Below are 15,209 nucleotides of genomic sequence, written 5' to 3' on the forward strand. Positions count from 1 at the left end.
ACACTGTTAAAAAATCAGCCAGCTGCTAGGAAGTGCTTTGCTGATGACAGGGGTGACACAAAGAACCGTGCAAAGCTGGCCAGGTCCATTTTTCGCAATTTTAACTCTCCTGTCTAGTATTTGTGAGCCTGCCTGGTTCATAGCCGTTCCCAGGGGGGAAAAAAAAAAAGCATTAATTGTTTACATTCCTGTGGTGAATGCACTTGTACCCTGAAACACACGGTAGGAAGTGTTCCTGTTCACATTCTTCAGGTGCAGTATAATTGTTCAAGTGCACTGTTGCAAAATCCTGCAAAAGCCACACAGGTGTCATAGAATGGGTTTGCTTCAAGTTATCTTAGTCTTAGAGAAGGATTTATTCTGTCTTATAAAACAAAGTACAGCACTAGCTACTGGGTTTAGAGTTATGTTTACCATCTCTTTTGCTGTCTTTTCTCTTAAGCACTGAGCCACTGCAGCTGAATTAGATTTTTCACAGCCAGCATAGTTGCAATTCTGTGCAATCAGTGTAACAAAAGACTGACAATTTTCTTATATTAACTATGGCACTTACTCCTCTGTGGGCAGCACTTTCTTCAGCAACTGAGTCACCATGATCATTCATCAGCTACACTGTGCTGGGAATGCTAAGGGATTTTGCAGAACTCCAATTCTTTCCATCACAGCTGAAGACCGGAGTCGTGTTTCATGTAAAAGCTGGGACATAAATAAGTGTGCACAATACCGAGTACTTGCAAGTTGGAACAAAGCGGTATCATAAATGGGTGTGCAGATGGATTTTTTCCACGGGAAGCACCGATCTGTGGAAAGCTACAATATTAAAAGGTCAGTAATAATATTGAATACCATTAAAGTACTAAAATGTGGAACAAAATACATTTTAAAATTACATACTTTAGTTTGCTTTTCAGGACGGGCAGTTATCAGAGTTCTGGCTACAACTCCACTCTCTGAGATAGCCCTATGGAACAAAATCTGCCAGAGGACAGGTGACCTGAGAGGCAGGAATGGCACATAACAAATCTACTTGGTCACTGACTTAGAAAGGCAATTATAGAAATTAGGCATAATTAATACATTTTTTAAAAAGATTAAGTGAATCTTTAAAAAGATTAACTGACAAAATGTGAAAAACAGAACATCAGCAGTTCTTGCTGAAAATTGTCAACTAAATATACTGCTGAGAATGTCTTCAAATACACAGTGAATACATTTGTATTTAATGTATATGTACTCTTACCTTGAGCCAAACTGGGTATCTATACCAAGTTATCATTAATATGAAAGATATAAAATAAAATGCGATTTGGAGCATGATGTAGGAATCTGCTACTTAAAGGTAATCTATACATTGTGGCCCTAGTATTGTTCTTTTCTCAACTGTTTGAAAGCGTACCATTCTTTATATTTGGGGTTTTAAAGTTATCAGATTGACAGAACGCTGCTTCTCACACAGTCAGAAACTACTTTGTTATCGTATGTGCTTAACAAAGTAACAGGCCCTACTTTTCCACAAAAGTTGTACCTATGTTTTTGCATTCACAAACACATGGGATTTTTTCTATCATCTTGTTTAAGATAGTGATTTTTGTGAACCTGCAAGGACAGAAACACTGATTCAACAAACAAACCAATAACGGACTTAAAGGCTACTTCAGATCAAAACAGGGGAAGGAATAAAATACCCAGTGTGTCCCATATGCTGCATTAAGAAATGTGTGACAGAACTAGCAGGATGATCGAACACTGTTGCTACAATTAGCTGTTCCTTAATGACGGCTTTTTGCAAGTGATGGTAACAACTAGTGTTTTTTGCAAGTTATGGAAAAAAATGTACAAAAGGGGGCAGCCAAACAGAGGCTCAGTATAGATCACACTGCTCGAGGTCCACCAGCGTGTAAAACCAAGCCCAAGTGGATCCAGAGGTGAGGAGGAAGAGGAAGACATCCTCGGGAAATCAACACTTGGAACTTGGGCTGCCAATGTGACACTGTGACAGCCACTCCTGGGAAGAGTAGCCACAGACCACGGGATGCTGCGGGAGATGGGAGGGTGAGCTCGACACCATTTGACAAGGTAGTTAGAGCTAATTTACTACTGTTTGTTTATTGTTATGAGTAGAGTTCTTATAGATTCTCAGATGCTTACATTGTGTGTTCCTTTGTGCCTGAGCCTTGAGACTCAGGTCCTTCAAAGCAAGCTGGTAAATTCGGCTTTGAAACCCTTTAGGCCGAAGAAAGAAACTGGGCGCATTTCTGGCTTCTTGGCTGTGATTTAGCCTCTTGGAATTAGCCGATATTAGTTAAGTGAAAGGAAGTTCCAAAAAATCAGAAGCAACATTTATTTATAACTGTTTACAAAGCAAGAAAACAAGTAGAGATTTTCTGTCCTCATTTGTGAGATGTCAAGCCCACCTCACAGAAGTTTTTTTGACGGATGCTCTGCTCCGTACAAGCTCTTTCCAATTAAAGAAAGTGGAAAGAGGCTGTAAGAATGACAACTGACCGTTCTCTTCTGAAAGAAGAGGGGAATATGCATACAAAATATTCTGACACTTATGATATATTCTATATAGAATATTTCGTACAGATTCTTACAGATATTGTATTTACAAATACAATATATTTGCTAATTTCCCCCTCATTCCCCTTTCTCACAGGAGCATTATTCAGTTTTGATACACACTGAGTAGATACCATGGTAATTTTGAACCTGAAAGATTGTGCGGGTTTTTTTGCTTGCTTCATTAAACAGTGATTTTTAGTCCCGCAAACATCCCAAATTTCCCTCGATTCTCTCTTTTCACTGTGATCATGGCAACAGATTACATAACAGTGAATTAAAAGGTGATTATTAAACTCTGCATCCCGACAAACTAATTCTGTTTGACTTTACTTCAGGTTTTAAAAGCAAACTGTACCCTCCGCAACTCTTATAAATCTGTGTGTTCTCTCCTTTCATTCATCATTTGTTTTGTGAGCTGTGTCCAAAACTCCATTTTGCTTTCTTTCAGTTTCTTTGCTGCCTTTTGCATTAGGTCTATTTCCAGATATCTTTCATCCAGACCGTACTGAGGCCAATGGACCAAGCCTTCTCCGTTGGGATTTCTGGAAATAATATAATGAAAAGTTAGCTTTCTGTTTGCCTATCAGTTGTGCCCTGGCTGCTCAGGCTGAGAGCATTTTAGAAAACTAACATGAGCTCAGATTACGTGATTCTTGTACCTGAATAGTAGGATGTTTTTTATCAAAATGCTCATCAGTGGTATAGCAAATGTTTAATAATTGCCATTACTTTTGGATCTAAAACTCTGTTGCAGATGGAGTAATAGCTCTTGGATTTCTTTTCTTTTTTCTTTTTTGGTCTGCAGGTTCATATAAAAAGTTTTTCTTGCAATCATTAAGAATAGAAATAATTTCCTTCAATATTTGTCTTAAATTCTGCCAAATTTGTAGGAACCACCATATAAGTATTGCTGTTATGTCTCAGGCAGCACTTGAAAAAACTTGAGCTGTAATTAGCATTATGAATCTCACCCATTTCTCGCAAAGTTAGTCCAGTATCTCATAATGGTTCTGCTAAGTTTATGTTCTTCTTCGGTAGCATGCCCTGCAAAGTGAGAGATGAAGTGGCAACATTAAAAACTAAATAATGGAAAAAGTAGCAGCTCTATCAACTCCAATATACTGTAATCAGTTGTACTTGTTAATCTGAACTACAAGCGTTTTACCCGAGCAGAGCTCTGGGAGAGAACTGCAGATGAATGATTTCATGAAAAGTAACTGCTACTAAAGACAGAAAATGCTTATGTTGATTTCAATGCTTCTAAGAGAGAAAGTCTATTCTAAAAGCCCTCCAGTAAGTAAAACTAATAATAATGATCTTTTAAAAGGAATACTTTAGTAAGCATGGCTACATCACCAGCTAAGAATGGCTTTCCAAAGACAAAGGCAATCTCATCTCCATGATCTGCTTTTACAAACTCTGGTACAACAGCTGCCGCTGAACTTGGTCGATGTTGAAATTCATAAAAGTAGACTGGGTTGCCAGCATCTAGTAGAAAATATGCACAACAGTGTTACTTTAAGAGCTGAAAATACCTGCCACCAAAGATTATAAGCTTTCATTACAAGGTATTTTGATAAAATGAAAACACTATCAGTTCTCTGGGTAATGAAGTGCAATGCATACTGTCCATCAACACACCCCAGGGTGGAATTCTACATTTCTTCTAATAGATGCTGAATTAGAGACTCACCTCTATGGTATCTAGCCACTTCAATGGCCGAAAGAACAAACAAAGGGTCTCCTATTGCATCAAGAAGGCCATCTCGCACCTGAGCACGGTTTTCTGCTTTCCCTATGTATTCATCGTATACTCGATCAACAAATTCAGAAGTAGCACCCTGAAATCAACAACAAAAATAGCGATGATGACTATTATGAAGAGTAACAGCACTAACTGAGTGTGCCATCTGCATGTCCCTGGCTAAGCCCCAAACATTATCTTCTTTCAGAGAAAATACTCAACTGTGCCAGAGTGTGTTTCAGAGCTCAGAATTGGGAGTTACACAGCTACCGGAGATAGACGTTCTCAGGGAAAAGAGGTTTGCAATATCTAAAGTTCAAACATCTTTAGATAAGTATCAGTCGGTGATGCTGATAAATAGATATGGTGCTCTGTTCTCACTTCTGTGGAAACAATCCTCATATGAGAAAAGAAAAGAAATCCTGTTGGATTTCATAAAATTCATTTACCGTTGTAGATGGCCATAATTTACTGCCTTCCCAAGTTCATGATGGCTGTCTGTGACACTGAATGATCCAGTGCAAGCACTGGCCATGTTTAGAAAGTCCTTAATTCTTACCTATTAATCTGCATTTTTCTGTATTTAGTAGTTTCGGGAGAGCACAAAGGAATGAGAAGGCTAAGAGGTTTGTAAATTACAGGGAAGCAAAAACCCAAGATACCTAAACATAGGTCTCCTGGTGCCATTTTAAATATCTCAGGTTATCCTGTCTAGTCTCCAGCTACTGCTTCAAAACGGTGTGTGCTGTAGGTCTTGTGTCATACCTGCTGGTGCCATGCGTCTTGGATAACCGAGGGTACCTAAAGTGCCACAAGAGATCTTAGGCATTTAGGATAGAAATTTAGAGTGGCTAGTGGCAACAGGAATACACCGCGTCTGCTGCCTGTTACTGCCCCATGCCAGGAAGCTGTCAAACAGAACAAGGTTCGCCTCTAAAATACACCCCTCCAGGAGTACAAACATAGAACCAGACCAGCACTGGGTTATTCTGAAAATGGTCTCTTACCTTAACTGATAACGCTAAGGAGCTCTGTAAAACTTGACGTGCAACATCTTTATCCAGACCATCTGCATAAGCAGGAAATTTCATAGTCTGCATGATATGGAGAATCCTATTTATTAGAAAATCTTACATTAACAAAATGATATATCAATAACAACATTATAACTATCTTACCGTCGGAAGTACCCATCCAAATTCACAGTTATTTACTCCTATTATATATGGGACTGCATTGATTGCTTTTTCAGATAGTAATTGCCTGGGACTCTTCGGAAAAAATACACCATCTGCAGATGCACTGATGAACAGGGAAGGCTGGACAGGAAAAAAAAAAAAAAAAAACAAAGAAAAAAAAAAGCAAAGCTTCATTAATACATGAATTTTTGCATCTAGAAAAAAATTTCAGATTTTTACTGCAGTTCCAAAGCAAAACAAAATAAAGGGCCAAGTGAAAATACAAGAAGCAACAGTATTGAAGCCATCTCTAAATTTGCTCTGACAGATTTTCTGCACTAGGCAGAAGATTCTGTGAAGATTAGCATTATGTTATTAATGTTTGTTAAACAGAGGTGATGATGTCCAATTTACATCTCTTCTTAGTTCAATCCTTTTATGGATGTGCGGAGCGGTAGCAGAAAAACTTTCTGTGTTGAAACTGCTTTGGAACATGGAAGCCAGCACTGTGACAAGAAATTTTAAGTAGGACATAACATATTATATTAATTAATTTTCAGGTTCTCCAGGAGAAACTGTGACATTGCATATACTCTCTTCCTTCCCCTGGTTGAGCATGACAGTGAAAGACAAGTAGTTCAAGTCCATGCAGAATGAAAGGGAAGTAACCTGTTCACAGTTTTCAGGTGAGGTATAGCATAGCTGCAGTGTTGTCATATCCTGAAAAGGTTGAAAAAGTCAGATGTTACATTCACTTCAAGTTGTCCTAATATTACAACACAGAAATATGATAAAAGCCGAAGTGCTGTTTAAATGCAAGAAGTATAATTTCACCTACCATTTTCAGTGTTATCTGTACTATCTCTTCTTCTGTTTTTTCTCTTAAGCATTCAACCATTGCAGCTGAACTGGATTTTTCACAGCCAAAGGCAGTAGCAATTCTCTGCAATCAATAAAAACAAACACTTTATCATACACTTCCCGTAGAAGGCTCCATGTGCCACCGAGCCCGAGTCCAGCAGGGGGAAGTCTAAACTTCTGCGCAAGGATCACTGAAGCCAGAGCTGTTCTGGCTGCAGAGGTAGAGGACAGGAAGCCTCATAACCCTTCACACTGTCGGCTGAGCAGAAGGACACAACTTGCGTCTCCAAACTATTCTGATACAGAAATAGACCGAGATAGTCCTTCCGGTAAATAACATGCTGGGCTGAGAAGGCAGGGTGACAAGAAGCAGTTAGAGGGATGCGCAGTCAGAATACAACCATGGGGATGGTAACAAAGAGCACATTATGCCATTCTTGAAGATGTCTTTTTGGGTGGAGTAACAGCTGTCATTAGAGGGACAGAGCTCATTATAATGTTGCCTCTTTTATATCCTGGATTATCAAATCTAGGTTCTTGGCAGTTGTTTCTTGTAGTTTAAAAAAATTAAAAATTGGATTGAAGTCAGCTCTTCTTTTCAAATATGAACAAATTGAATAAGGTCTTGTTTATTTGCACACAACAGGCATCAAACAGGAGGGGAAGAGAAGAGTATTCGGAATCTGGTGCTATTTTCCAACCAAAAATTGTAGCTCAACTTTTCTTGAAGACAGTACTTGTTATAGTACTCCTTTACATTTCACAATTCTGCTCTGTCTTCTCTCTTCGCTTCCTTAGTCTTTTGCTTTCACTCAGACATATGTGGATATTTGTGTATGTGAAAAGCATGGCAGCATTAAACATGTATTGTTTGCATGCAGAAATACCGTCTTTAATGACTATGGTTGTAGTTTCACAAGAAAAAACCATCTAGTTTTACATTCTGGAACAAACAGTTTAAGATACGCAAAACTATCTGGAAAAACAATTTAAAATACCACAAAATACCCACTTGTGCATCCTCCTCAGGCTGCTCAGTGAACAAAACCCTGACTGCAGTACCACTCTCTGAAATGGCCTTATGGAACAAGCCCTTCGCCAGGGGAGATAAGACCTGTAAAAAAGCAAGAACAAGCATGACAACCATGACAAGCATTGCATTCTGAGCATTGACTTAGAATTTCAGTATCAGAAATTGCCATTTAAAACATTTTGAAAACAACTGTCGTAAGGCTGTTATTCTCCAGGAGAGCAGTGACGAGTGGCGTTCCTCAGGGGTCGGTACTGGGGCCTGTACTGTTCAACATCTTTGTTGGCGACATGGACGGTGGGGTTGAGTGCACCCTCAGCAAGTTTGCCGATGATACCAAGCTGTGTGGTGAGGTAGACATGCTGGAGGGGAGGGATGCCACCCAGAGGGACCTGGACAGGCTGGAGAGGTGGGCCCAAGCCAACCTCATGCAGTTCAACCAGGCCAAGTGTGAGGTCTTACATCTGGGCTGGGGCAATCCCAAGCACAAATACAGGCTGGGTGGGGAATGGCTGGAGAGCAGCCCTGAGGAGAAGGACCTGGGGGTGCTGATTGATGAGAAGCTCAACGTGAGCCGGCAGCGTGCGATCGCAGCCCAGAAGGACAACCGTGTCCTGGGCTGCATCAAGTGTGGCCAGCAGGTGAAAGGAGGTGATTCTGCCCCTCTACTCCACTCTCGTGAGACCCCACCTGGAGTACTGCCTCCAGCTCTGGAGCCCCCAGCATAAGAAGGACATGGACCTGCTGGAGCGTGTCCAGAGGAGAGCCACGAGGATGATCTGAGGGATGGAGCACCTCTCCTATGAGGAGAGGCTGAAAGAGTTGGGGCTGTTCAGCCTGGAGAAGAGAAGGCTCCAGGGAGATCTTATTGCGGCCTTCCAGTACCTAAAGGGGGCCTACAGGAGAGCTGGGGAAGGACTTTTTACTAGGGCATGTAGTGGCTTTAAACTGGAAGAGGGCAAGGATTCAGACTGAAAATTAGGAAGAAGTTCTTCACTGTGAGGGTGGTGAGGCACTGGAACAGGTTGCCCAGAGAGGTTGTTGAGGCCCCATCCCTGGAGGTGTTCAAGGCCGGGCTGGATGTGGCCTTGGGCAACCTGGTCTAGTGGGAGGTGTCCCTTCCTATGGCAGGGGGGTTGGAACTTGATGATCTTCAAGGTCCTTTCCAACCTAAACCATTCTATGATTCTATGATCCTGCAGTCTCCAACCACAGCTCGGCTACGCAGAGGGCTTTGGCAGCGCTGTCAGGGGTAAGGAGTTCACGCCTGCCTTTCCCCCTCCCATCGCACTGTGCTTCCAAGGCTTCATGGAACGACACGGCAAGCCAGATACGGATGGAATAGAACTGTGTCCGAGACAGTCTGTCTCTGCTGCAGAAGGGGAATAAAGAACTATGGCCCAGAGGGAGGGAGCTTAGGAATCGGGAGTTTTTCTTATATGTATCCCTGAACCCTGGTCTCCCTCTGTGGTCTGTACCAAATTGTGAGAGATTGGAGAAGAACCTCTTGGCCAACGTGCTCAGTGTTGATGTAACAATTTTACATCATCCCTGGGTCACAAAATGCACGTCTAGTTCAGGTACCACGACTATTCACCTCGGTTACATTGCACAAGTGACTGTCAAAGCAAACTGGAAATGGGCAATACATCCTCTTAAAGGACTTTTCTCACAAGGATACATTTTTGGGTTTTGGGCACTGCACACCCCTCCTTCCCCCCAAATTCAATTCAGTAGATGAGGAATAACATTTTGGGTCTGAACTACAAGATTTGGTACAAGAATAATATTTTCATCAATCAGAAACTGTACTGATATCACATTGCATTATAGACCAAGGTGATATGTCATTTACTATAAAACCATCCCTTTTTCCTCACTGACTTTTCATGCAGTTATTAAAAATGAACATGGATGGTGTTTTTTTTTCCCCCAAGTAATTAAAATTCAGTATTACTGTGAACTTACAAGAGCAGAAACACTGACTCCTCCTGCAGATTCTCCAGCGATAGTGACGGATCCTGGATCTCCTCCAAAATGCATGATATTTTCCTGAATCCACTGCAGAGCTGCTACTTGATCCAAATACCCCCAGTTGCCTCGGGCATGCTTATCACCAGTGCTGCAAAGAAAGAACAGCTTTGTTTAAATGCTCCATGCAAGAAAAAAGGCAGAGAAAAATACAATCTCTGGTCTAAGAAATCAGCTGTCATTCTCTACATAGAGCTTCTCTACACAACTGAAAAATAAATGGCTCAGAAAGAGTTGAGATTAGCGTAGCAATCAAACGAGAATAGGCTTGGAAGCTGACTTGGGACTTGTAAGTTGTTCCTGACTGTTGCACATGTAATTAAGAAACGTGTAGTTTCTTTGCACAAGCGAGTATTCTGCACGTCTCTTCACAAAGGCTTTGCACACATAATTTTGGAAATCACTTAGCAAAAACTAAGATACAATATGTTACCTAAAATATCCAACAATGCCTAATCTGTACTGAATTGTTACAACCACCACGTTGTCAAAGGCCGCTAATGCTGAGCCATCGTATGATGAAGCTGCTCCAAAAACTAATCCACCTCCATGGATCCATACAAACACCTGGAAAGACAAAACCAGAAACAAGCCAGCACTGGTAAGAGCTCCCAGTGACAAAAACTCAATATAAACCAAAATATAATTTTGTGTACTGTTTCACTCCTGACTCTTTCAGATTACCTTTCACAAATGGTAGAAGTCTTTCGAATACGAGGCCCACAGTCTTACAAATTGGCATTGATTTTATTAAATAGATTATACCAGTGCCCCATGACTTTTCACAGATTATTTAGAGGAAATAAAACATTACCTAGATAAAATGTCAATCAAATTTTATTTGTAAAATAGGATTTTGTGTATCTTTCAAACCTCAGCAAATATTTACTGGGGCAAAGCACGCATCTTGATCATCATCACAAAACTGTACCTGTAAGTCTGCATATAGGACAGGTTGTAGGTTTGCTGTAAAATAATTTTGCTAGAGGTTTTATAATGATTTTGCTTACAGGCAGCTTCTCCTGTTTTTCTGTAGAAACGGGTGCATACACATTTAGGTATAAGCAATCTTCAGACACTTCAAGGGGAACTTTTTCTTTTCTATTAGTAATAATGTCCGAAAAAACCTGTCCTTGTACTTTATCCTGCAGACACCTGAATAAATGAGAAAATAACAAGCAACAGAAATAAGTAAAACCTCAAAGCTACAAAATGTAGCTTTTTTTATACTTCCAGAATAAAATGCAATCCAGAAACCAATCTCTAGTACATTTCTAGATTGTTGGCAACAGAAAACATAAAATAGTCCTTTCACTTTTAATATATTTTCTTCCTTTGACCTGGCATTAAGGAGAACCCTAAAAAGGAGCCACAGTCTACAGCAGTACACAGTGACACGCAGATATAATTTTTCGTGTTTCAAAATATTACAGAAATCTACCTGCAAGTACATATGGCTATAAATTACTTCAATGAAAATGCAAATTAGTTATTTTACATCCTCAATAACTTTTTAATGTAATGGCAGGTATTAGGTGTGAGGCACTAAACAAGGGCAGTAGTACAAATGGAATAAGACATTTACAATAGAGACTGGAATTGAGCTGCATTTCTTATGTGTCCTGTTAAGGATGTGATGACTCGGCATTTTTTTCTTCCAATATTTAGTTCCAACATTTCCTGAGCTTCTTTCTGGCTTTGCTCCAAAGCTGCACAGTTTGTAAACATCGCTAAGTAGTGGCCAAATACTCCCAAAACAGAAGAACATTGTTGGCAAAGTGCTGGTCCGTATCAGTTCATCACTGATGCCCATTCGGTAAGAGTTTCTAAACAGAGCAACTTAGAAAGCTGTCTTTAGAAATGCATTCATTGTAACAGTTGCAGGGGGTAACGCGATGGCACCGAGGAATTTATCTTTGTGGCTTTTGATTGCCCTGTACATCGGTGTCCTGGAATTGCATATAGTATAAATCCATTAGAACGATCAACAGCTTTGTGCATGTCTTACATTGGCGGGTAGGAAGTGGCATCTCTGACACCGCTCCACGGCTCAGGTGGCTGGGGGCCAGAAAACCTCAGTGGTCCAACTGGAGGCTTAGCAAAAGGAAGGCCCAAAAAGACATTTACGCTCCTCCCAGCTGCGTCTACTTTGAATTGGTACCCTCGGACTGTCCCATACTTGGTCACCACTTCTGGTTGCACTGCTTTTTGTCCTGGGGGATGTGAGCACAAAGTCACATAATTGGTCTAATTTTAAGTGATTGCCAGACTTTGAAGAGCTTTAGCTACTTAAATGCACACCTTTTGTTTGCTTAAACAATTGATTTTCACACATAAGGCTTCAGCAACCTGTAATCAGTATAGCCGGCATTATTGAAGCCTTTGTTCTGTGTGGTTTGTACGTATAATCTCCCTCAGGTATATCGTATGCATTGTCCTACTATCCACACACATTAGTAATTGCACATGGATCTCAATCCTTTTTGATCCAGGTTGTTAGTTAAAAGTCCAATAGATTGTGCTCATTAAGAAAAGGCATTTCCTTTTTAAGAAAATAGCTGTGAATACCCAAAATATATTCTGGACCCTTCATAGTATGTACAGACAAAAGAAAAAACTTCTAATGTACCTGAAAGTAGTCTGGCACGTACAAATACTGTTAACATTTAAGTAAGATTAATTTTAAGATTGGTGTGAAAGTTCTCAATACCAAGTTACAAGCGCAGTACAGTGGACTGCTCTGCCTCAGCAGGCAAGATTTTGGGACAGGAATTTGATTTCGCTATTTGCAAAAAAGGCTAATAAGACAAATGACTGAACACAGATCACATAAAGAAATTAAGAACTATTTGCTATTCAGACTTAATTTCTCTGCAGCAAGGTTGGTGCCCAGCTCCTCTGATAAGGCTGGGGTCTCCCGCGGTGAGCGAGCTGCACGTGTGCTGCGTCCCTGAACAGAAGGCAATAGGGAAAGACACTTCTGAGGCTTACCAGTAGCTACGAGCGCTGTGGCCCCCACGGTGAGAATCAAGGACAGCAGCGCCGCGTCCTTTCCAGTTGCCATTTTGTGAGCTGGCTATGTTTTTACCTCCTCAGTGTGTTGCCTTATATAGTCTGTTAAGCACAACTGTTGCGCAAGGCAAACGCTGATTAGGAAAAGCAACGCGGGCGCTGTGAGCCGCTGGCTGGGGACAGGCAGAGCAGCTTCTCTGCGGGAGGAGAGCCCCTGCCTCGCGGGCTGGACCCAGGGCTGCCATACTGGCTCCCTACTGCGCCTTATAAATCCCATTCACAAAACCTCAGGCATCACGTACGTGCTTTAAAACACTTTGAAAACAGTCTTCCATTGCACCGGGTGATCCGTCCTGCTGCTGTAACGCTACCACCTATCACAATGAAGTCAGGATTTCAATGTAAGGAATGTACAATACAGCCAGAAATAGCAAAATGCAGAACAATACTCCTGAAAAACGGGCCTTTGCCAGAGTAAAAGTTGAGGGATTTTTTTTCTCACAAAGTAGGAGCCCTGCGTGTTCAGGGATGTTTGTTTTGTATCAAACACAATACATGAGTTTTGCAACACTGAAGAAATGATTTCTCAGCTTTTGTAGTGTGGGAACAATATTAAAGGATTTGGGTGGTAACGATACTTTTAATGCCTCTGAAAAATCAGGAGGTTTTATGGACTTCTGTATGAATTCACATCTATCATCAGAGCATGATATGAAAAAGAGGGAAGAGAGCTGAATAGAAATAAACGAGATTTTCTGCCTATGTTAACTAAGCGGTTGTGTTAGTTTTATGTAAGCTTTGGGCTCTGCCCTTTTTAGCTTTGTTTTGTTTTATTTTTCTTAGCAAGGCTCTGTAGCCATGCGACCCAGTGCTTGTGCACTTTACCCTACACCTTACTAAGTGTACCTGCGCAGCTGTGATTTACAGCCCTTGTAGGTAAACCCCGGTCAAGTTTAAAGTGGCTCAGGCAGCAAACTGTCGGCTGAATGCGCACAGTCAGCACACGCTGAACATCCTGAGCATTTGCTCTGTCGGTTGGGAGACCCCTGCCCTCTGCGCTGAGCGGTGTGCTGTTGGCAATGCCAATGCTAGTGCCTACGGGAGCGCTGAGTGTGCGGTTAGTGCACAGTACACATCGGCAAATGGCATAACCCCGTGAATTTGAGCTTCTAGGAAACTAATGTGGGCAATAACTTCATTGCAGAATTGTTATGGCTGTATCGATATTCTCTGGGAGACTTTTGTTCTTTTTTCTCAAGAGTTCATGACATTAAATGTCAATAAAACTGGTCTGGGATTAGCCTGCGCTTTCATGAATGTAGAGTCTATATTGATAGATATGTACACTATGAAATGCAATGAATGGGGATGGGTGCCTGGGGTACACGTGGTGGGGTTTAGCATAAGCTATCTTCCACCTTATCTGTGTGATAAAGGTTTCTTGGAAGCCCAGGGCAGAAGTAAAGTAGTAGTAAACTCTGCACTCCTGCTTACCTGCTCGAATGCTGTTGCGAATTCTCTCACTGTCTCCACTTACCTTGGACTGCTTTGCTTCCTGCCATGGAAAAACTGTTTCCATGTGAGGTGGAATTACAAGAATCCCTGCTTGTGACTGGGCTTCCATCCTGATGGGCGTGCATGCCTCAACTCACTTGTGACCCGCAAACTACAGGAGGAGTCCCTTGCCACAAAGCCAAATGCTGTGTGCTCTGCTTGCTACTCTTTCCATCTGCTGAAACAAACTTTATTGATCTCCACAATTTATTTTCTATCATCTCCTGCTCTTTACTGATTTTACTAAACTCTGTCCTTTCCCTTTATTTTCCCCCTTCATTTGCTATTCTATTTTCCAAGCCTTACTCTTCAGTCTTTTTTTTCTCTATTCACTCTTTCTCAAGTACGCATCTGCAAAATGCCTCAGCCCGCACCCCAGCCACAGGCCCAGCGAAGCGGCCGTTCTGAAAATATCACCATTGCAAACAGGTTTCTGCAAACTCTGTCGATCTTACTTACAATAAGGTAATAAACAAATGGGATTTTAGATCCCTACAGCCTCTCCTGTAGATGCTTTGTATGGATGTACAAGCATGACCTACACGCTCTGCAGATGTGGAAACCCTTGCTCTAGTGACATGGACTGAACTTGTGGAATCTGGAGACAGTGCTACATATCTGGCAAGTGGGATTCTTGAATCTTGTTTGGCATTTAATTTTAAGAGAGAACATTTTGCAGCTTACCCTCCACCAGCGAATAACGCATAAGCCAGGGACCAAGCTGAAAAAATCCTGCCACATGATGACATTCGCCTCTTTACACTTTAATGCACTGCACTTTCTTGATTTCAGCAGCTGAAAAATAGAGACAAATACCACATAGACAGATGCCCAGCAGGAATTTCCAATTACCAAAACACCAGTTGTGCTAACAGCCTAACCCTGCCCCCGAGCTCTGCCTGGCACCAGACTTGGGGCAGAAAAGCATAGGAAATCCCACCCTATTTCTTCCAATAAAATCATTCAGAAAGAAGGGATGGCCAGTGAGTTGCTGTAGTACACTATGAGCTATGAACAATCTTAAATTCTTCCAGAGATATAAAGGGGAGATGAAAGAAGCGGGGAACAGATGCCTAGTGCCCCGTGGGATCTGTGGAGCTGTGTAACGCTGCTGTGAGGTAGCGGTACGGTGAGGAATATGGCTGGGACAGCTGGAGCAGCCGAGGAGCCACATATAGCAAACAAACAAGACATAGCGGAGAAAGAAGTTCTTGACAACACTGAAATGAAGTGT

General features: G+C 41.5%; 1 protein-coding gene across 1 annotated transcript; it reads right to left on the reverse strand.

The window, feature by feature from the left end:
* Positions 1-674: 674 nt before the first annotated feature.
* On the reverse strand, positions 675-12,473 carry LOC309676882 (fatty acyl-CoA hydrolase precursor, medium chain; the record flags this gene model as incomplete). Its single annotated transcript, XM_082489533.1, has 15 exons — positions 675-810; positions 895-994; positions 2,149-3,107; positions 3,537-3,609; positions 3,922-4,053; positions 4,259-4,406; positions 5,317-5,403; positions 5,488-5,628; positions 6,326-6,430; positions 7,361-7,462; positions 9,347-9,500; positions 9,843-9,976; positions 10,420-10,564; positions 11,418-11,622; positions 12,401-12,473. The coding sequence occupies 13 exons, from the start codon at positions 12,471-12,473 to the stop codon at positions 2,933-2,935; spliced, it is 1,674 nt and encodes a 557-aa protein (XP_082345659.1). The 3' UTR covers positions 675-810; positions 895-994; positions 2,149-2,932.
* Positions 12,474-15,209: the final 2,736 nt, after the last annotated feature.

Source organism: Vanellus vanellus (genome assembly GCF_965231255.1).
Source record: "Vanellus vanellus genome assembly, chromosome: 12".
Taxonomy (NCBI): domain Eukaryota; kingdom Metazoa; phylum Chordata; class Aves; order Charadriiformes; family Charadriidae; genus Vanellus; species Vanellus vanellus.